General features: G+C 41.1%; 1 protein-coding gene across 10 annotated transcripts in view; it reads left to right on the top strand.

The window, feature by feature from the left end:
• GALC (galactosylceramidase) overlaps positions 1-23,266 on the top strand; it is a 120,622-nt gene that overhangs the window by 36,520 nt on the left and 60,836 nt on the right. For 4 of the 10 annotated variants that reach the window (XR_012159514.2, XR_012159515.2, XR_012159516.2 and 1 more), the window contains exons 11-16: positions 2,350-2,439; positions 4,033-4,122; positions 5,627-5,771; positions 9,525-9,705; positions 12,142-12,305; positions 14,079-14,155. Coding sequence is in view for 4 of the 10 variants with exons in the window: in XM_073349361.2 (XP_073205462.1) it covers positions 2,350-2,439; positions 4,033-4,122; positions 5,627-5,771; positions 9,525-9,705; positions 12,142-12,305; positions 14,079-14,155; positions 18,371-18,514 (891 nt within the window). In the remaining 6 variants the exon portion in view is untranslated. Of the gene's footprint in view, positions 1-2,349; positions 2,440-4,032; positions 4,123-5,626; positions 5,772-8,111; positions 8,195-9,524; positions 9,706-10,544; positions 10,655-12,141; positions 12,306-14,078; positions 14,156-18,370; positions 21,180-23,266 lie in introns of those variants that run through there. The other 6 variants (XM_073349361.2, XM_073349360.2, XR_012159518.2 and 3 more) reach the window with 5 other exon arrangements.

Genomic DNA, 23,266 nt, shown 5'->3' with positions numbered 1-23,266 from the left:
ATGAGGTTCAACAAGGACAAGTGCAGAGTCCTCCACTTCGGAGGGAAGAATCCTATGCACCGCTACAGACTAGGGACCGAATGGCTCGGCAGCAGTTCGGCAGAAAAGAACCTAGGGGTTACAGTGGACGAGAAGCGGGATATGATGTGTCAACAGTGTGCCCTCGTTGTCAAGAAGGCCAACGGCATATTGGGCTGTATTAGTTGGAGCATTGCCAGCAGATCGAGGGAAGTGATTATTCCCCTCTATTTGGCACTGGTGAGGCCACACCTGGAGTATTGCATCCAGTTTTGGTCCCCCCACAACAGAAGGGATGTGGACAAATTGGAGAGTCCAGCGGAGGGCAACGAAAATTATTAGGGAGCTGGAGCACATGACTTACGAGGAGAGGCTGAGGAACTTGGCTTATTTAGTCTGCAGAAGAGAAGAGGTGAGGGGGGGATTTGATACCAGCCTACAACTACCTGAAGGGAGGTTCCGAAGAGGATGGAGCTAGGCTGTTCTCAGTGGTGACAAATGACAGAACAAGAAGCAATGGTCTCAAGTTGCAGTGGGGGAGGTCTAGGTTGGATATTAGGAAAAACTTTTTCACTAGGAGGGTGGTGAAGCACTGGAATGGGTTACCTAGGGAGGTGGTGGAATCTCCATCCTCAGAGGGTTTTTAAGGCCTGGCTTGACAAAGCCTTGGCTGTGATGATTTAGTTGGTGTTGGTCCTGCTCTGAGCAGGGGATTGGACTAGATGACCTCCCAAGGTCTCTTCGAACCTTTATATTCTAAGCTCAGTATGTAACAAGAGCTTTCCAGCCTCTTTGCTGTATAGATACAGTAGCATCTTTGAGCTTTGAAATATTTGTTTCTAATATTTACTCTCTATGTTCTATCATATTTTATAATGTGTGTGGGTTTTTTTTAAACAAGTGCTGATGTCCACCAGCCTCTTTCGTGGTGGTTTTGAGGGTCAGCACAGTCTCTGGTGATGGGGTTTTGGAAAAGAGTCTTTATTCTTTCCTGCCCTTTGAAATTTGAGCTGTTGATTAGTTGTGGTTGGTCATGTGGAAGGCCCTTCATTTTCAGTTTACTGCCTTTTTTATACTGAAAAATTCCCAGGTTATTCAAAAGGTATTCTTTGTCTTTTAGTGATTTTTTTCCCCCCCACCCCACCTGAATTTTGGATCATGAAGTACATGAAAATGCTGATTGTTTATCTAATACAATATATTGTATTTTCTTGAGTACCTTATTAACATAAACACATCTATCTACGTTAATGTAGAAGATATATATATACATGTGCGTGCATGTGCATGCATATATGTATGTAATGTACAGTTCATTAAATAAACCACATCATTAAACTACTTTTACTTTACTTTGTTGCTTTTCTGTCCTCCTGTCCCCCAATATTCACCCAGCAAACTGTGTGTAAAGTTAATTTTTGCACGAATTTTTCCCCTGTTTTTTTTTTTAATTTTGTAATAAACACTGATAAATTCCCAGGAAGATTTACATAAATTAAAAACTGAGAATGAAGGGCCTTGGTCATGTGGTATTGTGAGTTCCTTGATTGAGTAGGCATAATATTTTAAAATCAGGCGAAGGGCTTTGAATACCCCAGGAAAAGGTAGAAAGTTTATAGTGAGAGGGAGCAACAGATGAAGCAGGACTAGGGGATTAGAATTTTTTTAAGCTTTTATTTTTTTCTTTCTGGGCCACGTGCAGGTCTTGCAAGAGGTATCTGAGCCAAGATTTTTTAAATGTGATTTGGGATTTTTGGGTCCAGTTTGAGATACCTTAAAGGGGCCTGATTTCAGAGAGTTTTGAGCAAGCCCTCACCCCTGAAAATCACGCTTGTTTAAGGCATCTCAAATTAGATACTCAAAAAGCATCACTTTAGAAAATCTTGGCCATCATTCCTGCAGAAATCAAACTACAGTAAGATTTATCATCTGGATGCAGAGTTCATTTAACTTGTTCTCATCTTCACACAAATCAATTTTGTGTGCGTTTTAGTCCTAGTGGTGAACGGTGTGATCAGTTCTTTCTCCAGCTCCTTGATTGTCTTAGTTCCAGTAGTCTGGCAAGGAGTCCTGGGAATCCTGTCACATTGCTAATTTAAGTAGCATCCCAAATAAAAATATGAACTGTTGTTCTCTGACTCTAACTTCCATTATCCACAAAATAGCAGTGAACTTGAAACTAAACCAATTTATCTGATCTCTTTTGTTACTGTTTTGTTAATGTTTATGGCTTTTGGCTCATACTTGGGGATTGTGACACCTATCAAAATTGGCCAAAGACCGATTTCAGTGATGTATGTTTCCCATCTGTTCCATTCATTTTCTTTTCAGACTTATTTGCACTCTCAGTGTATCAGGCCTCCACTGTTTCCCTTCATTGTGTCCCCTCAGAAAGCAACTTTCTACCTCAAAGGATCCTTTGTAAGTAAATATTTTTGTGTATGTATCATATCAATGTATTCAGGGACATCAGGCTGCTGCATGTTGTTTAATACGTGTACGAAATAAGATGTCACTGCGTAATGAACTAGCTTTGTGCATGTGAATGATGTTGGCTTCTAAAATTGTAGCCATGTAGTAAGTCCCGTATCCGTTACTGCTGTAAGCTGAAAGTGCTCCTTTAACTTATGTGGTGGAGGCCTATACTTTGGGGGCTAAAAGATGAGCACTGTCGTTCTCATTCTGTAGGGTATATAAGAGACTTACATAGTTATTGTATTCACAGAAGAACAATTTGTCACACTACGATCATCTTCACCAACCAACAACTGATTCCCCCAACGTCAAAAAGAGTTCAGTTACTGGATTTTCCTTAACGTTTTCCTAAAAATACTTTTGGTGGTGTGGAGAGGAACACGTTTTTCCTTATTTGACCTGGAAGTCCACTACTTTCTCCCTCCCTTGTGGGCATGTTTAACACTCACTCAATGTGGACAAATCCTCTTCTTGTGAAACACTGTTTGTTACCACCTCCTGTAGCTATTCTGCTGAAAAGGAGAGGCCTATGTTTCAGTTTAAACATGTCTGCTCCATGAAAAGATATTCTGGATATCTCTTGGTGGGTGGGTAGGAAGACGAGTGTGGCTCAGCTGGGAAAAACATGAGCTGTGCTCCAATAGCCACAGTAACTCGTCTGTGTTAAATGGCAGATTTGGGGAGTTACTTACCAGAAGGTGAAAGTGTTTGAACACACTTAGGTTTTAATTTTGAGTAAGATTGGTTCCTCTCCCTTCACAGCCATACCGGCTGCTGTGTTACTGGGGCAAGTAGTGCCTCATTCACCACTGAAATAATGCAATAAAAGACTTACGAGCAGCCCTAAATCATTACGCTTGGAACACTGCCTCCCCTAGTGCCCCAAGTGGTACTGCTCTTATGCCATATGGCTTGCCATGCAAATTGTATAAGATATCCTGTAAGAATAGTGTTGCACACCACATCTCAAACTCTAGATTTTTCTCTTGCTAACTTCACTGGGACTAAATTCAAACTCTAGAATTGTGTTGAATGATTGTGTTTTTCAGTAACAGAACTATAGTTGCCCTCACATTCTTGTAGCGCTAGGATGCATCAGCGGCGTTATTCAGCAGTCCTAATTAGGCCCAGGCACTAGTGACCAAAACTTGTGATTGGTAAGTTAGCTCTATGAAATGAATGAGGTAATCTAAGCCCAGCTACTGGAGGTGGATGTCTGTATCAGAACCTTCATTACAGTTGGCACTAATTCGCCATCTTGTTGGCATTCTTGACAGAAGCCAAGAATTCAGTGGGCTCTTAACAGTGAATTCCCCTCTTCATAAAAGCTGTTCCTGTGTACTGGGGCAGAGACCCACAGATGTGAGGGAATTGTGAGCTGCCACTGCCCATGCTATACCTGTTCTGTGGATAAGCAAAGAATGGTTGTCTCTTGGGCTGTCCGCCCAACATGTTTCACTAAAACAGCCTTAAATGTTGTTAAATCCTCAATATTTCCAAAGAAGAATCTTATGAAAGTTTTTGTATGTTTCTTCCTAGCATGATGTGAAAACCTTGAAAATGTGGTATACTAAGCTTGGCTTCAAATCTGCAAATTCCACCTTATTCCATCCTCTTCCTCCTGTAAAGGTGGGTGTGTTACTTACTGATCACTGTTAATTTCCCCTCAAACCCTTGCCATTTTGTTATTCTGGGTGATTGACTGGGAGTGGAAGGAAAACCTGGCTTACAGATAAAAATGGTTTTGATACCTCTGGTTTGTTCAGTCTTCTGGCCCTTCTGTATTTTATGTACGAGGGATTTAATCCTATCCAGCTCAGTTGTGGAACGTTACATGTATAGGTGCAAGGTAAAAAAGTGGAATTACTTCAGCTTTACCCCAGTGTGAGAAGAGAATTTGGCTCTTTGGGTTTGACACCACATGAGGTGTACAGTATTCCTTGAGTAATCATAAAGTGCTGAGCAGGATGGGGAGTACAAGGGACATTGATATTCTTGTTAGTGAGAGCCCTGCTGCATGGCTGCCACATCACTCTTTCATGGTAGCTGGAGTGAATCTTGAGAGAGAAGAATGTAGCTAAGTGATTCATTAGCATAATGATATACTCAAAATAAACTCTGTTCTTTCCCTTGGTCTTGCCCCTTTCTTACCTTGTACAATTGAGCACTGGAGTAGATGCACAGTAGACCTGACCCTTTACTGCTCAGTGCAGCACTTAAACTTGCTTACACACACCTATGTTTCCTTGACGCTTGCATTTGTGCTAGACTGCACCAATCTTGCATTCTGTTGCACAGGGATTTGCAGGGTCAAGGCCTTATATTTCTCTGGCCGGGACCCCCCACATCCCATCTTCACAGCCTCAACCCAAAAATGTCCTCTTTGGGATCTGCTGCTTCTCTGTGATGTTGTTCTCTCCACACATTTAGAAGTAATGTGTGGGAAGAGGGACCCCCGTTGCCAGTGAATCTGTTATATCCCAAGTAATGGGAACATGGGAATACAGAGAAGCTTCTGCAGATTGGGTGCTGATTGCCTCGATAAATACTACTTCTTAAAAAAGCGGTTCTTAATATTACGTGACCTTGCTTAAATTCTGTTGTAAATGAGTGTTTCCAGATGGATCCCTGTACTGCCAACTGCTGCCTCCCCTCTTCACAGTAGCTCCCTGGTGTCTTTCATGCTCAGAATGGACATTTAGTGCTGTGCCTCATTAGCTCGTTTATAGACAGTTTGCAGTGTTACAATTAACTGGAGGATGGAGTGAAGTACAGAGTTTAGGGGTAAGATCAGCATACCTATAGAGAAATTAGATCAACTGATGCAAGATCATTGAATCATAGAATATCAGGGTTGGAAGGGACCTCAGGAGGTCATCTAGTCCAACCCCCTGCTCAAAGCAGGACCACTCCCCAATTTTTGCCCCAGATCCCTAAATGGCCCTCAAGGATTGAACTCACAACCCTGGGCTTAGCAGGCCAATGTTCAAACCACTGAGCTATCCCTCCCCCCCATGATGGTTTGTGTTAACTCGGACAGTTAAAGGAAACGCTGCAGAACTTTGGCACATGCTGACATGATTGCTTTAGCTGCCTCTTGCATTTCTTTAGCTTGTGCTTTCTTTCATTACAGGTACATGAAGGGATGTTCAGCTTAAATCTGGATGTGGATGAAGTCTACACGTTAACTACCCTCATGACAGGCTGGAAAGGCACTTACCCAGATCCTCCCCAGTCCAAGCCTTTTCCTTCAAATTACAAGGATGATTTCAACATTCGTAAGTCAACTCTTAATTTCTTAAGGTCTGTGCTGCCTGTGAAAGCAGAAGGGCTATGGTGCTTAGAGGAATAATCTGCATTAATACAGCCTAGTCTACACTAAAATGTTAGGTCGACCCAATTACATTGGTCAGGGGTGTGAAAAATCCGCACTGCTGAGTGACGTAGTTAAGATGACCTAACTTCTGGTGTAGATGGCATTCTTCCTCCGACCTGGCTACTGCCTCTTGAGGGAGGTGGATTACCTACGCCGATGGGAGAACCCCTCCGATCAGCGTAGGTAGTGTCTACATTGAAGGGCTACAGCAGTTGTGCTGCTGTAGCATTTCAAGCGCGGACAAGCCCTACAGCTGGTCTGCGAGAGAGTGAAATACATCACACATAGTATAGCCTTCTGGCTGCTACTGACTGCCGTGGAGTATAAATACTGAATACTTCAAGTGCTGGTTCCTGTGTGTATTCCACTGTGGATGTGCATGCGCCTGAGACTAGGTTTCTAGCAAGTGGTGTGTGCTGGTCTGCATCTGCGCAGTTGTTCCCCTTATGCTCCATACCAAAGAGTTAGCAGTCCCGCCCGATGCCTCTCCAGTTCCTTCTTACGACCACATGGCCTGAGTCAGAATCCTGCAGCATCTGGAACTGAACCTCTTTGACATTCTTTCCTGTAAATATTTCTTTTTTATATTTTTAGTTTGATAAGTAGTTAATTCATTAGAATACCTATTCTGGGAAATCCTCTGATTCCTTGGCGTGGGACTTGGATTATGCCCAGGTTCTCAGGCTTTAAGGATTGTATCTCTTGCTCCTCCCTGCGCCCCCCGCTCTTTTTTGGTCAGCAATGACCACCAGAGTTGCCTCTGCTGCCTTAGAGAAGCTCCTGTCTCCACTAAGTGTGGTATAAGCCACTCCTTTCCAGGCAGAACAGGAGGACTTTGGCTTGGGAAGCACCTGTCCGAACATGTTATGAGGCTTCAGATGGATCCAGGCCAGTGAGACCCCTTCTCCTGTACATGTACCTGAGACCTTGAAGTGTGTTTTCTAGCTCAATGTCTGATTCAGGAGCAGTAACAGCTTGAGTGAAGGACCCTTGATAAGAAACACTTTCATAAACATCAGAGTGGATTCCTTCCTAGATCTAAGAGAAGGGATCCCTCCCTGATTGTGTCCAGGTTGGATGAGTTTTTTTTCACCCAGGACACAAGAACTTTAGATCCTCTTAAGCCTCATGACCATGATCAAAAGGCACTTGAGAGCAAGTAGTCTTCAGCACTGCTCCCCCATCATCTATATTGACCTCTGTACCACTAACACAAAGCCCCAAGAGCCAAAATATTGTGAACCTTTGGTCCTGGCGATAACCATACTGTCAGAAGTTCCAACACCAGCGGCACTGTCACAGCCTTGGAAGGAACCAAGGATTATGAAGATCTCTATTATGCAGACTCCGGTGGTGCAGGGTGACAAGACTTGGCCATCTAAGGCTCCAACATCTAACCCCACGTCATATTGTATCTTTGTCCTCCTGGGTTCGCAGTCCCCTCTGTTGTTGGGACTGACCCTCTCCAGCAAGATTCTAATGCGGGGAGAATCTCCTCTCCCATTCCATTTACTAGCCACGGTTTCCTGACACTGGTACCACCAATGGAACCAGACCCAACCTTATCTTCCAGAGAGTCTAACGTTCCAGTGGAACCATCTTCCTCTCCAATGAGGGAATTCAGTCTGGACAGAGGATTGAGAGCCTCCTACTTCCAGTCTCATCTGGCTAAGTGGGGACACCCCCTTGGACCAATGGTACTCAGTGTCTTGGTAACCATCACAACCTACTTTCAATCCCTCATATTGACCTTTTTGGGGGACCATGAGACCCATATACACAAGACTGAGTCTGTGTGAGCCAGTAGGGAAATCATACCGCCCCTTCCCTCAGGGGATCAGTCGGAGCCTTCTGAACCTATGGAAGAGGAGGAAGATGAACCAGATCCACTGTTACCACCAGTGCCAACACATTTCTTCCTTGCTCAATGAGGCGATTGCTTCAGCCTTGCCTTATCCTCCAGATGACCATAAATACTTCTAAAAGCTACTTCAGAGAGTAGCAGAATAGCTTCAGATCCCATTAGAGGAGGTCCAGGACTCGCAATACAAGCTCTTGGACATTCTACAGTCCATGGGGCCTAGCCTAATAGCACTCTCAGTCAATGAGGCCATATTGGAACCAGCAAGAACTGTATGGTACATGTGAGCCATGCCCCTACCTCTAAGAAGGCAGAAAAGTGGTGCTTTGTCCCAGGTAAGGAAGCAGATTTCTTTTTCTCCCACCTTACCCTGTACAATAGATGCTGAACAAACTGGATTGTCTAAACGGAAGGCATGGTATGATGATCATACTCGGAAGCACCTCCCTGTCATAAATTTGCTGGTAATTTTGTCTCTTACTACACAATTTGTGGGTCAAGACAAAGAATTTGGTACTTGTGGTAAATACTGTAAAAATATGTAACATGCATGATTTTAGGGAGAAACTTTGGTACAGGCTAGGAGTGGTAACAAGGAAGTCCCATAAGAATACTACTTCTCAACTAGTACCTGTAAACAAGCTTAGAGCTTTGCACAGCAGAGAAAGCATAACCAATCTAGACTACAGTGTGGAAGGGAAAACTGAGGCACACTGCCTCATGGCATTGGTGGCTAAATGCCCAGACACCTACACTCTAGAAGATATTAATATCTACATTGTGTTAACAATGCTGTACTTTAAAAGGCTTTCAGGCAACTTGAAAAAAGGAACCCAGAACTTTGTAAAACATCTGTAGGTGACACTACAATTTTTGGTAACACTTAAGAAATTAGATAACCAAGAACTAAAAAGAATCTTAAGCACACTTCCTTTGCATTTGTCAGTGACAGATCACTGCCAAAGGGTCAAAGGGGAGAGGTGTGATGTTACACTCCATATTCTTTATAGAAATATTATGATATGAATATGGCATAACTAAGGTATGTTTTATGCAAGATGGGTCACATGAGATCATTGGAAAGGTTATGATTTACTGAATGTGAATATCCAATTTGTATGCATGTATCATTTCTGTATCTAAAGTTAGGAATATTGACTATGTAACAATTACAACTGTGTGTGTACTTGGGAAACACCAACCATCAGCCTTGATGGGCCATTAGGAAGAAACAATAAAACTTTGAAGATATTAATCTCTCTCCTTCCTAAGAAGCCTCCTGCAAAATTGCTTTGAGACTACAAGGTCATGTGGTCATGTCACTTGGTACTAAACACCATCTTGGACTTTTAGTGATTTTTCCACTAAAAGGAGGGGGAGGTCAAGACTGGGAAATGAAGGGTTCCTGCCTCCTGTAAATTCTGTTTAAGGCTGGGGAGTAAGTTGACTTTGGTTTTCTCTTCACTGAATCTTCACTTAAACTTGTGACATCCATTTCTTTGGGCATAGTTTGGCTCTGAGTTTGTGCCCACTTTTGCACTCACAATTTATTCATGCTTTTCTCTGATTATTCGTTGGGGGGCACAAAACAGTATTTGCAAAAAGAGGTCTGGCTTGAAAATCAGACCCTAAGTTTGCACTGTTGTTGATTCTCAAGCACAGATGTGCTGATGGAAGAAATTATAAATATGGAGAATGTTTCTGACGAGAACTTTCTGAAAACCTTCAGCGTGTGTGGGAGTAAAAGAAATAAACCTAACTCTCATTGTTGGATTTGTTTTTTTCTTTGAATAGGTAATCCACCCTTTAGTGAAGCTCCAAATTTTGCTGATCAGACTGGGGTATTCGAGTACTTCGTCAACACTTCTGATCCAGGGGACCACATTTTCACACTCCGTCAGGTGGTGGTTCAGCGACCCATCACTTGGGCTTCTGATGCAGACCAGGCCATCAGCATTATAGGAGACTTTAAATGGTATGTCAAATCCACTTTAAACAGGCTTTGCAGAATTCAGTTTTTAGGGGTTTTTTTTGTAGTTTTGATGGATAATATCAATGTTTATTTTTAAGAACTTTTTTATCTATTTAAATTTTCAAGTTGCAGGAAATTATTGGGAGGGTGTCAGACAATTTATTGATTGATAGTGAGATTGAAAAAGGTAAAGCTTTATAACTTAAAAAGACAAATTGTCAACATCACGTGTCAAAATATACAAAGTAAATATCCTTAAACTCTTAAAAAAAAAAAAAAAAAAAAAAAATTCAAGCAGCATATTTTTCTTTGCCTATCCGTTAATTTCCATTATTAATGGAAATATTTTTCACTGCCCTATGTGTGCATGGTGAAATCAATGTTTACTGACCTTTACTTATAAAAAATTTCATCCTTCCAAGACTGATTTTAACCTGGGTATTCCCATGCATGTGGCATCCAATTCCCTCTCACTGGGCAGTTTGTCTTAAATTTTCATTCCAAAGCTAATTTGTATCTAGACTAATCCACACCTGGGATAGATTGAGTGTACACATCTGTCTTTTTGATGTCAAGTATTGAGTGATTTTGATTTGGAATAGTGAAAAAATTCTAGGCCAAATTAGTGGCAGCTTGTAAACACAAGTCTAATTTTAAGGTAGAGGTCAGATTTTTGTTAATCCAGTGCAAATATCTGTCCACGTGTTTGTAACCATGCTGAATGATTCCGCTTAAGATCTGTTGTACAAATGGGGAAGAGTGTAAGATGACTTTAAGATGCAAAAGCTTTGGTCAAGCTTCACTGTGATCTGTAATGTCAATGCAAATATTTCATGTTACAGAAATTTGAAAGAGTTCATTTGGTTACACTGGTCTTGTGGTGCCATCTTCTGGCCAGTCCCAAAAATTGCACTGACTTGATCTACACAGCACATGGAATACTGCATTCTAGGTAAAGATGGCTGTGGATGCGTCAGTGAGATTAGTCAAAGCACATTAGTAACCTGATAAACTGGGAAACATCAGTGAGACTCTGCAGTGGCATTAGAAGTCTGTTGGCTTACATACGATGATTAATTGGAGAAAAGAGGGGGATGCAAAATTAAAGTTGTGCAAAGGTTGGGTGGTGTGGAAAATAGTGGGGATTTTGAGTTCTCTGGTTGAGTTTGTCAGTATCTCTTTATCCCATGGTATTGTCAAAAATGTTCCTACTCCATGTTACTGTTCTGACCTCTCAGATTAGTAGGACCCTTCGTTTTCATTTTTTATTTTATTTAATTTTTCCCAGGAATTTATTGGTTTGTTACTACAAGAACAAAAGCAGCTGAAAATTGGGTGCAAAAAACTATTATTAATTTTTCTGGGCAAATATTGGGGTTCATTTTGGCAGACAGAAGGATGGGGGTGGGGAAGTATTCAGTAGATAATGCTTTGAGTGGAATGCAATGTAGTTTGGTGTTGAACTAAAACAGAACTCAAAGCACAATGCCACCTCTGAGTTTAAGAAAATAATAGATCTCTAGTCCCCAAATAAAACTTTTCATTTCCAGCCTATAAATATTTACATTTAATAATTGGGTCCAATATTTTAAAATATTTATAAATACCCGCTGTCTTATGTGAAAAACAGGGGGTCCAGCGGCACCTTAAAGACTAACAGATTTATTTGGGCATAAGCTTTTGTGGGTAAAAAAACACTTCTTCAGATGCATGGAGTGAAAATTACAGATGCAGGCATTATGTAATGACACATGAAGAAAAGGGAGTTACCTCACAAGTGGAGAACCAGTGTTGACAGGGCCAATTCGATCAGGGTGGATGTAGTCAACTCCCAATAATAGATGAGGAGGTGTCAATTCCAGGAGAGGCAAAGCTGCTTTTGTAATGAGCCAGCCACTCCCAGTCCATATTCAAGCCCAAATTAATGGTGTTAAATTTGCAAGTGAATTTTAGTTCTGCTGTTTCTCTTCGAGGTCTGTTTCTGAAGTTTTTTTGTTCAAGTATAAAAGTACAGCTACTTTTAAATCTGTTATAGAATGTCCAGGAAAATTGTTTTTGTGGATACAGACTAACACGGCTACCCCCTGATACTTGTCTTATGTGAAGTCCTTCAGTGTACTTCCTAGTGTTCTGAAACATATTCTGTTACAGATTTTCATTGTCTTCCCATTTTAGTGAGTCAAATCTTTACACCGTTATCTGCTAACAGCGTGAAATGTGTAGATGGTGAGCATGAGACTCGTCAGTATGTTCAGATGTGCACGCACTTCAGAGCTTGCGTGTGTGCCTGTTTGTTTGTTGTGTGCATCTTCTAGACTAATACATAAGCTGCCTGTAGAAGTAAGGTTTGCATATACACACAGACTAATGTATTATTGTAATACATGTATCTCATGCTCATTTCTTTATTCTTTATTAAGTGTTAACTTTCTCTTGCAGGGTAAATGTGACAATAACTTGTGATGTGTACATAGAGCGCCCGGTCAGTGGTGGTGTGTTCATTGCAGGAAGAGTAAACAATGGTGGGATATATGTTCGACGTAGCAAAGGACTCTTCTTCTGGGTGTTTGCAGATGGCACCTACCGGGTCACTGGTGATCTGTGTAAGTAACTTATTATTAACACACACACCCTTTTTAAAGAGGTGACACTTGGTTATATCTAAGCCTGAAATAAAGCCAACTGGAGGTTTGATGAAAAAGCTAGAGAAAATGCAGGATGCTTAATTTAATAGGTGACGCTTGCATTATAAACCCAGACAGACTCCAACGAGAAACTGCTGAGCTTGAATTAATATGCAAACTAGATACCATTAACTTGGGTTTGAACAGAGACTGGGAATGGCTGGGTCATTACACATATTGAATCTATTTCCTTAAGTTTCAGAGTAGCAGCCGTGTTAGTCTGTATCCGCAAAAAGAAAAGGAGTACAAATAAATTTGTTAGTCTCTAAGGTGCCACAAGTACTCCTTTCCTTAAGTTAAGTATCCTCACACCTTCTTGTCAACTGTCTAAATGGGCCATCTTGATTATCACTACAGAAGTTTTTTTTCTCCTGCTGATAATAGCTCATCTTAACTAATTAGCCTCTCACAGTTTGTATGGTAACTTCCAACTTATCTGTATGTGTATCTCTCTCTCACTCACTCTCACTATATGTTCCATTCTATGCATCCGATGAAGTGAGCTGTAGCCCATGAAAGCTTATGCTCTAATAAATTTGTTAGTCTCTCAGGTGCCACAAGTACTATTGTCCTGTAATGAGTTGTATCCTCCTTGCAGATAATGCCTGCAGGCTCCTGGACAAGTATATGGCTTCTTTTACTGATTATAATCAGCCTGTGCTGTATGCTTAGAATAATTGAAATTAATTGATGTAGGATGCCTTAGTCAAGATGACATCCAGGCAGGTGCTTAGATACCAGGGTGGTGGATGTGGTATGAGAATGTAAGTAGATTGGGCAGTGCTGCTGTACACTATCAGTTTGATAGGATGTTGAGAAGAGTTTATCTAGCTGAAACAAGGAGAATTTTGGTAGACAAAATGTGGTTCAAACTGGAACTTAGCAAGGTCATTAGGTTTAACATCCCTACTCTGGGGGAAATTAATCACTACTTTAATGAATCACAAGTAGACAGGCCATCAGTTTTATTTCTCACCTAGAAGATACTTCCAACAAGAGAGTATTTTATCACTTAGCCTTCTTTCCTGTGAGTCAGAACTGAACGGATGTGCTATCCATGGAATCACTAACACTGTTTTCTGTAGCACTTGACTGTCTGGTCTCCTATCAAAGTTCTGATCATACCTTTCCTGCTCATCTGGTCAAATCAAAAGCTTAAACCCATACTGGTATGACTGTTTTTGTTTAAGAATGTATTCAACCTGATTTTGGCATATACTTAGTACATAAACAAAGAACTGCACTGAGATTGCTCTTTTACTTCAGTGGAATGACCATATTGCTGACAGAACTTTTTGTTGTTGTTTTTTTAACTTTTTACTATTAACCTGGGTCAAAATCCTACCAATGAAAGGGTCCATATCCTGGGTTAACTCAGCTGACTTAAAGTCAACAGAGGCAACTGCTCTGTCCCCAACACTTGCTATTGTTGTTTTGGATGAAACAATGGAAGGACAAATGGTCTGGCTAACCTAATAAGATGGCTTGGTTTGTTCTGTTAAGGGGCTGACTTTTTTTTCCCAGAGATTTGGAGTCTCTCCTTCCCCCACACTTGAGTAGAAGTTGCAGGTTCTCAACACCTCTGAAAATCAGGTGTTAATTATCAAGCCAAGAAAAGGAAGGTCTCTATTACAATATACCCGTGGAATATGGAATTGTTTGTTCTCCACTAATATCGTGTATGTGTTTCAGCTGGAGAGGAAGTCCTGATGAAAGGAATGTCTGGTGTACGAGCCAGAGCATGGCACACGCTCACTCTGAACCTCAGGGTAAGGATGCAAACTGAAAGCCACAAGAATTAACCAAAATATTCTTTACATAGATCACCTTAAAATACAGTACACAGGCACACTGGGATATTGACTGTCCAGTAGCAATTGGTGATTGCATCAGTTAGCAATAGTTAAAGTAATGATAATACTTCATGTGTTACATCTTCAAAGAGCTTTACAAACATGAATCCTCACAACACCCTAGTGAAGTGTTAATCCTGTTTTGTAGAAAGTTGAGACACAAATGGGTGAAATGATCAGTGCAATACCACAGAGGGAGGTGTTGGAACACTGGGTTTAAACTCTGCAGTTTTTAGTTCCCAGGAATGAGCTGTAACACCCTTTGGACCGTGCTTTGCATAAAGTCCTAGTGGAGTTAAAGTAACTGTTTTGCTTTTTGGCAATTCCGTTTTCCACTAGGTGATCTAGTCTGCCCTGCTGTATACCACAGGCCTTTATATTTCACCCAGTACCCCTGTATCGTACCCAATAACTTCTGTTTGACTAAAGCATATTTTACAGAGAGGCATCTAGGCTTGACTTGAAGACATCAACAGATGCAGAATCCACCACTTCCCTTGGTAGTTTGTTCCAAAGACTAATCACTCTGTTTTTTGTTGCTTTTAAAAATTCTGCCTAATGTGAATTTGTCTGGCTTCAGCTTTCTGCCAGTGGTTCTTATATGCCTTTCTCCACTCAATTGATGAGCCCTTTAGTAGTTAGTGTATTCTTCCGGTGAAGATACTTATCCACTGCAATCAAGTTACCTCGCAGAGCATTCAATATGGTAAATTAGTGTGTGGCAAACTGGGGTGCAAATCTACAGTGCTTCAGTGTGCTGCACACTACCTGTTATGGTGGGCCCTGCTCCTTTTATCCTTGAGGGAATTGTGCATCAAAAAATTCAGTGCAATTATTTTGGTAATTTATTTCAAATTACCTGTCAGCAAGTATGTTGAACAATAAAGACAACAAAAGAGTCAGGAAATGTTTTTTGACAAATAGATGCCTTACTAGGCAAGTTAATACAGAACTTTGAGTAGTAATTCATTTAAACTACAATACAGAGATGTATGTCCTGCACCCCTGGAAGCAGTTTGCAGGAGTCAGGAGTAACAGAGGAGCTGAGGAAGAGGGAAGTAATTGCTGGGAAGGAGCCTGGGAGTGAACCTGGAGAGTTAAGTGGGTATGAGAAGAATGGAACAGATTTGGGGGCAAGAGAATGGATGTTAGGGAGTTGGGGAGCCTCCCCCATGCAGACCCTTGCTGACCCATAGTCTCTCCCATTCAGTCAAACATATCTGCTCCTGTCCTGCTGTGTTCCTGTCCCCCCCTCCTCCCTTTTCTCATGCGTCCCTTCACCCCTGCTCAGACACTCCCCCTCCCCCTGTATCTCTGCACCCCTGCTCAGCCCCAGCTCAATGCTGTCACTCCACTAGCTCCTGTGACCCCTCCAGCAGCCCTGTAGGCCCCTCTCTGTCCACCCCAATGTCCCATGTCTCTTTACCTGGCTCTGTGGGCAGGGTGCTGTGAGGAACGCAGCCACTTCCCCCTCCCTCTTTGCAGCTGGCTGCTCTGGCTTGGAGCCGGCTGCCCCCTCTTCTGGCGCCACAGCAGCCCCTCATGGGCAAAAAGTATAATTGTAGTTCCTCCCCAGCAGAATCTATTTTCTGGGAGTGGGGGAAAGTGGAATCTGTGGGAGACTTGAATTCTGCGCCTGTGCAGTGGCGCAGAATTCCCTCAAGAATATCCTATGCACTAAAAGTTACCTAGTGAACTTTCAGTCAGTGTATGGCAGCAGGTTTCGCACAGACTGGTAGTGCACGGTGAGCTGTAGATTTACACCCCAGCTTACTGAACACTAACTGACCATATAGACAAGTCCTCAGTCTTCTTGATAAGTTAAACAAATGGAGCTCTTTCAATCTCTCATTCTAACACATTTTTCTCCAGCCTTCAAATAACTTTTGTGGCTCTTTTCTGCACCCTCTCCAATTTTTTGGCATCCTTTTTAAAACATGGACAGCTAAACTGGATGCAGTATTCTAGTGTCTGTCTCACCAATGCCATATGCAGAGCTAAAATTGCCTCCCTACACCAGTTTGCTACTCCCCCGTTAATACATCCAAGAATTAACTTAGCTCTTTTAGCCACAGCATCACAGTGGGAGCTCATGTTGAATTGTTTGTCCACTATGACCCCTAGACTCTTTTTAGAGTCACGGCTTTCCAGGATACAGTTCCTAATTCTGTAGGTATGACCTACATTCCTAGTTCCCAGGTACATTTTAATACAGCCACATGCAAAATTATATATTTTGTTTCTATGGGCTCAGCTTACCAAGTGATGACCAAGGTTTGCTGGCTTATAGTTACCCATGTCATCTCACTCGCACTTCTTGAATATTGGCACAACATTAGCACTTTCACAGTTTTGTGGAATTTCCCTGCTTTGCCATGACTTATTAAACAAATTTAACATCAGTGGGTCAGAGATCTCTCTTAGGACTTTTGGGCTAATTATGCAGGCCCGCTGATTTTAAAAATGTTTATCCTTAGTGGATATTGTCCAACATCCTCCTCGGTTACAAATAGCCTGGAAAGTACCTCCTCCTCCTCCTCCTCCTCATATAATAAGAGTACATCGTCACATTTTGTTTGGGTATGGAGCAGAAATATTTATTAAATATGTTGTCTTTTTTTGCCTTGCTATTAAGAATGTTACCATTTTACATAGCATACCATCTCTAGCCACAACTTGGCAGCACTTCTTCATCAGGACCGCTGTCAGCAGCTCCTTAAATATTAATATCTAGCCAGCTTTGTGTGGTGTTGACTCATGTAACTAAAAGAGCAGATGTCACATGCTTTTCTGTGGAACTTCTAAAACCAGATTCCTTGCTCTTGTGTAAACTTTGCCATCGCACCTGGTCTGAGACCAGTTAAACACAGGCTTGAATTGAGATAAACCTTTTTTAAAATTGCACACGAATTCTATGCCCCTAGTTGCCCACGTGCCAGCATGTTTGCTGTAAGACTGGCACATTGCTTTGTGGGTGTTCTTGGTTCATCTTAATCTTTTTAGAGGTGGAGAAGGGATTATCTTGGGCTTAAGGCACTGAACCGGAACTGGAGTGATTTGGGTTCAGTTTCCACTCATCCACAGACTGTGTGACCTCAAACAAGATTCTTAATCTTCATGCCCCAGTCCACCTCTGTAAAATGGGGATAATGAAACCTACCTCACAGGAATGTTGAGGGTAAAAATATGCTGTTTGTGAGGTACGCAGATACGGGGGTGGTAGAGAGAAGGAAGGAATCATTTTGAAACTACTTCTAGGACATGTTACTGTAATTGATAAATATTCCCAGGCAACCCCCTATTTGATGTGATGGTAGAAAAAATGGAGCTCCCTCTAAAGAGTTCTAATAGTGGCCAAAGAGGATAATCCCTGCTGGACCACTCTTTCCTTTTTGTTAAATGTTCCCTCTGCAGCTTTTGCCTTCGGTTATAGCAGCCCTTAGAAAGTGTAAACTCTGATAGTTAGTGTGTATTTTTATTTGTTACTGCCATCTAGTGGAAAATAATGGCTGATAATATTGCTACTTAAAATGTTTCCACACTGAAAGTTACTTTGCATTAATGGCACCATCATACTCAAAAGCAGTAAAAATGAACCTTAGTTACTAGCGTGAGTGCATACAGTTCTAACTACGCTTAAGGAGCAGAGCTTTTGATTTCTGTTAACCTTGGAGAGCTAACATAGCTCTGAGAAAGTGAGCTGGATTCTATTCCTCCTTGCGTCTGGCGTTCCAGTTAGTTCCATCCATGCAAATCCACTGAAGACAATAGGGGTTGCTCAGGGGAGTCTAATGGCAGATTTTGCCTAGTGGAACTCTTAGGTCACCAGAAGTAAAAACCAGTTTAACTCTCAAATTCTAGGTTGAGTTCACAAAGTTGGAGCTTAGGGGAAATACATCTCTACATGCAAACTATAAAAGTATTTGATTTGGAGTGAAATGAGCTGATAAACGTAACACTATGATGTAGTATTTTAGCTGCTTTTCAGTAGAGAACTGCACTTGAAGCACTAATGTTTTCACAAGTACCTCCAACATCTTGTTGACTTTCCCAATCTCATTTACCCCTAATGACAGGTCTAGTGTGTTAAACTGATCACTGGATTTGCTAACCTTTCTTCCCTTTGGACAGGGTTCTTCGGCCTCAGGATCGCTCAATGGTTATCCTCTCTGGGAGAATGTCACCATATCTGAGACAAGTCATGGCTGGGCGGCTATTGGAACACGCTCCTTTGAATTCGCGCAGTTTGACAATTTTCACGTTGAGGCCAGCTGAGGTTGCTGGCATACTAGGACAAGCCAGTTATTTTATTACTACTTTGCATCTGAGCCAGTTCAAACTTTGGAGATAACTCGTAAATACTATTTTGAGGTTGATCTGTTGGCCAGGGTTCTAAATTCCTCCCTTATTTATTACGATTTGTTAGAAATTTACTTGAGTAGGTAGGTGTACGCATGCCTGTGACTTAATAAAAAGGATGCTCTGGGATTTTACCCTTTAATTTCTAGAGATAAGTTTTTGTTTAATTTAGAGATGGTAAACAGGAGCCATGGATTGAAACTCTCTTGAATATTTGGAATCAGAACGATGTTTGCCTTTTTTCCCCCTGCCTGTAGTCTGAGGCTAGGGAATACACAACTGCAAGTGCATTTGAATTACTTCTCCCAGTTATAAATGAGAGCTGCAATACCAGCCTTTAGACATATATATTTTGGGGCTGTAATCTGTACATTGGAGTACAAACACGGCTTATGGTTGATCTGGCCATTTAGGAAGTGCCTTATTTTTAAACTCTCTCTCTCTCTCTCTCTCTCATTAATGACAGTGTAGCAAGTGAGGTTTTTGTAATACAATCAGCTGTTGATATCCTCACTCCTTTCTGTGCACCATCTTGGCGGCTTTTCCAGGAGGGAGGGGAAAGATGGGTCTCTTAATTTGGTGAGGTGCTTAGATAAAATGGTCATGGTCTCTTGAAGTACAGATGAGCAGATTTCCTTTTGAGTTGACACCCAAGACAGCTGTGTCACTCAGCTACTGAATGGTCTGATAAGTAAAGACCCCATTCTGAGATGCAGAAATTATCTTTCATTGGATGTTGGTAACTGTAAACTTTTCCATTCATGTCAGGGCAGGACTCCAAAGTAGCTAATATGTGAAAGATGTGCTGCTTTTCCTGAAGGGTTTGTCAAGCATCTTCCACTTATGATACAGGACTCTATCCTAAAACAAAGAATAAATTAAGTATAATTACACATTATAAATCCTCAGGGGGAAAAAACCCTCTCTACTTTGCTGTCATTCCAAGTCACTGCAACAGCTGCAGAGTTAATTTATTATTGAATGTATAAGAGAGTATTGAAGTACAGAGTGAGACTCTCTCATATATTGCTACTCTATGTTCTGGAGAGTCCTGCATTTTTCTTCCTTCTTTTGTTCATGTTCTGCTTGGCTCAACTTGGTAGTTCAGCGAGATGTGTCATCTTGTCATGCTAGGAGGGAAAACTTTCCATACCTCCTAATTGATTAATGCTTACCATATTTCACTGTTTTAATTGAGGAAATCCAGTGAGACAAGAATCTAACTCCAGAGTTGATAACACACTTGAAACCTGGGCAAGGACCTATTTATGAGGCCATCTTCTGTCTTAAGAGACTGCCCCAAAGGATCTCTAAACATACTGAGCACAGTTCTGATCCACTTTTATTAGAAAACTAACTCTATTAAGCAACTGGTTGTTCTGAATGGTCGCTTAAGACAGGTATAATGTAATTACAAGTATTTTGCAGTTTGAAGATGACGAGATAATTTCGCAAATAGCGTTTGGAGAAAGCTATCTCAGAGTTCCATTCTTAATCTCTAGAGTGGGATGTATTTTCCTAAGCAATTACTGACACTTCTTATGACTATAGGAAAAGGCTTTATACATTCAGTTAACCTTGAAAACAATACATTTTTAAAGTGATTTTTAACTATTGTTGTGGGCAGTAAGCAAGTTTAGTTTTTATTTGATAAATGAGAGATGATGTCTAGGCCAATATTCAGACTGGGGCAGCCTAGATTTACGTGCCTAACTTTATATTTAGGTACCTAAATATGTTGTCTGATTTCCAGAGGGGTGTCAGTGGGAGCTGCAGATGTTCAGCACTTCCCAAAGTCAGGCCACTTGAGCGTCCCTAAAGTTGGACACCTATTTGAGGAATGTCTGTAAATGAACAAGTTACAAGAGATTTTAAATTTGGCAGAACTAGGTATCTGTTTCTAATGGGATATTTCTGCAGCAATTCTTGTTAACTCTATTAGCTGCAGGGTGTCTATGCGTGGGTGATAGAACAGCACTGATGATGCAATTATTCCAAAGAATACAGTAAAGTTTTTACATTTTTGCACTAATTAACCAGTTTTACTGTTTTTTGCATTATGGACTAAATGTGTTGTACATTTTTGAGAGTATAGTTTTTATGTTAACTTATAAAAGTAATGTTATAACAGATTTAAAATGTTTTAAATTATTGTGAATGTTTACTGAAGTTTTGTTGTGTAGTCATCTTATACATCAGTAATCCATTCCCTTTGAATGAACTGTAATGCACTTGGCAATAGCAGATAAGCTGTTAAGTGTTTCAGTAAGGGACAGATTTACATGGTTGATTATAAATACTAATGATTCCAAATGAGCAAATAAAACACTTTTAAAAAACCCTTCATTTGTGCAGAGCCATTCTGTAAATGCATCTTAGTATCCTTCAGAGAGAGGATTGATAATCTTTCATTTGTGAGTCCTGATAAGGATGCTTGTCATTAGGCTAACTGGTCTGGAAGATTTTGCTACTGCGACTTTGAATGACTTTTAACAGTCTTGATTTACAAAGCTCTCAAGAAGATCCCTATAGGTTAGTGCTTACACTCCTGGTGTCAGAGTAGCAGCCATGTTAGTCTGTACTCGCAAAAAGAAAAGGAGTACTTGTGGCACCTTAGAGACTGACAAATTTATTTGAGCATAAGCTTTCGTGAGCTACAGCTCACTTCACCGGACGCCTGGTGTGATATTCTTTAAACAGTATTTTTACTTAACTAGTGCAAGGATACACTTTCTGAGGCCTTTGCACTTAGCTAAGGATATGAAGTTTTTTCAGTGTCCGGTCTTGCAAAGTACAGAGTGTCTTCAAATGTCTTTTGGCTTCACTGGCAGTTGACCACCTTGTAGTATTAGGCCTCAGGTCCATTTATCTACAGAGGAGTGCCGAGTTATTATATAGGGCTCGGGTTTTATAGGGTTAAAAGTGACATTTACCTTCCCTTGAATTCAAATTTAAAAACTAGGTTAAAAACCTCAAACTTCAACTTTAAAGGAGAACAGAAATTCCTGGCATTAACAGCCATGTTATCTGGGCTGTTAATGCCCATGTTACACTACTTGCCATTTAGGCTGGTAGCTTAAATTTTCAATGTTTGCTCTTGCAAATAAAAGGCCCTCAAGTATCTGAACGTCCCCCACCTTCATGGCAAAGGTGCTGCTTGAGCTGCAGCGGAATTTTCTGTCACAGGATATAAATAACTTCAATAATGCAAAGGTTGGCTCAGAATAAATCTATTATAGGTGTATCACCTAGCCTAACAAACCAGTGCCTGGTAGGTTGTAGGATATGTAGGCTGGTGTTGGTTCAGTCACTATGAATCACTGTTCAGATTTTCAAAGTAGTCTAGGAGGTGTGTGCACATCTGCTTTGAAAAACCTCAACCAGTGTTTTTTTCCATTCTTCGGTGGTCTTTCTAGGATTCTTCAAACATTGTTTTGGGCATCCTCATGCCATCAAAACATAGACTTTTAACTACCAAGGTTGCTTTCTGTATTTGATGTTGTGAAGGCCAAGACAATAACAGGGTTAAAAAAAGAACTAGATAAATTCATGGAGGATAGGTCCATCAATGGCTGTTAGCCAAGATGGGCAGGGATGGTGTCCCTAGCCTCTGTTTGCCAGAAGCTGGGAATGGATCACTTGATGATTGCCTGTTCTGTTCCTTCCCTTTGAAGCACCTGGTACTGGTCACTGTCAGAAGACAGGATACTGGGCTAGATGGACCTTTGGTCTGACCCAGTATGGCCATTCTTGTGTTCTTATGTCAAAACCAATTGTAAATGCTTTGGATTAACAGAAGGAGAATGTTTCTTATGAGAACTTAAGCCAGTTATCCTAAATAATTGTGAGTTTCCCCTGATTTCTCCCTGTTGCCATGTAAAGAAAAACATTTGCAATTCCATTTCCCATTTCTTTTAATACCACAAAAATTGGCAGGAGAATAGAGGCAGGTGGAGTATCTGAAACTACCCTGAACTCTTTTTTTGAAGTTTACTAGATCTCTAGCTGACATTTTCCTTTTAAACTATCCGTTGTATTAATCTACAAACAGGAGGAGCCTGGAAGAAAGTCAAGTAAGAAGCTGTGGTCTATCTCAGATTATATCTTTAATTTCTTTTCTGGGTTAGCAGAATACAGCTGTCTCAAACTGGCTGGCTTGCTGGAGCTGATGTTGCTATGTGATGATGATGTTTTGGTGCTATTGTGTATGCATTCACTAAGCCTTATGAGCACTTCACAAGAATTTGCAAAAAGAAAAGGAGTACTTGTGGCACCTTAAAGACTAACCAATTTATTTGAGCATAAGCTTTCGTCAGCTACAGCTCACTTCATCGGATGCATACTGTGGAAAGTGTAGAAGATCTTTTTATACACACAAAGCATGAAAAAATACCTCCTCCCACCCCACTCTCCTGCTGCTAATAGCTTATCTAAAGTGATCACTCTCCTTACAATGTGTATGACAATCAAGTTGGGCCATTTCCAGCACAAATCCAGGGTTTAACAAGAATGTCTGGGGGAGGAGGGGTAGGAAAAAACAAGGGGAAATAGGTTATCTTGCATAATGACTTAGCCACTCCCAGTCTCTATTCAAGCCTAAGTTAATTGTATCCAATTTGCAAATGAATTCCAATTCAACAGTTTCTCACTGGAGTCTGGATTTGAAGT

This window comes from Lepidochelys kempii, chromosome 6, assembly GCF_965140285.1.
Source record: "Lepidochelys kempii isolate rLepKem1 chromosome 6, rLepKem1.hap1, whole genome shotgun sequence".
Lineage (NCBI taxonomy): Eukaryota > Metazoa > Chordata > Testudines > Cheloniidae > Lepidochelys > Lepidochelys kempii.
The sequence above is the reverse complement of the archived record's forward strand: the minus strand, read 5'-3'. Positions and strand labels throughout refer to the sequence as shown.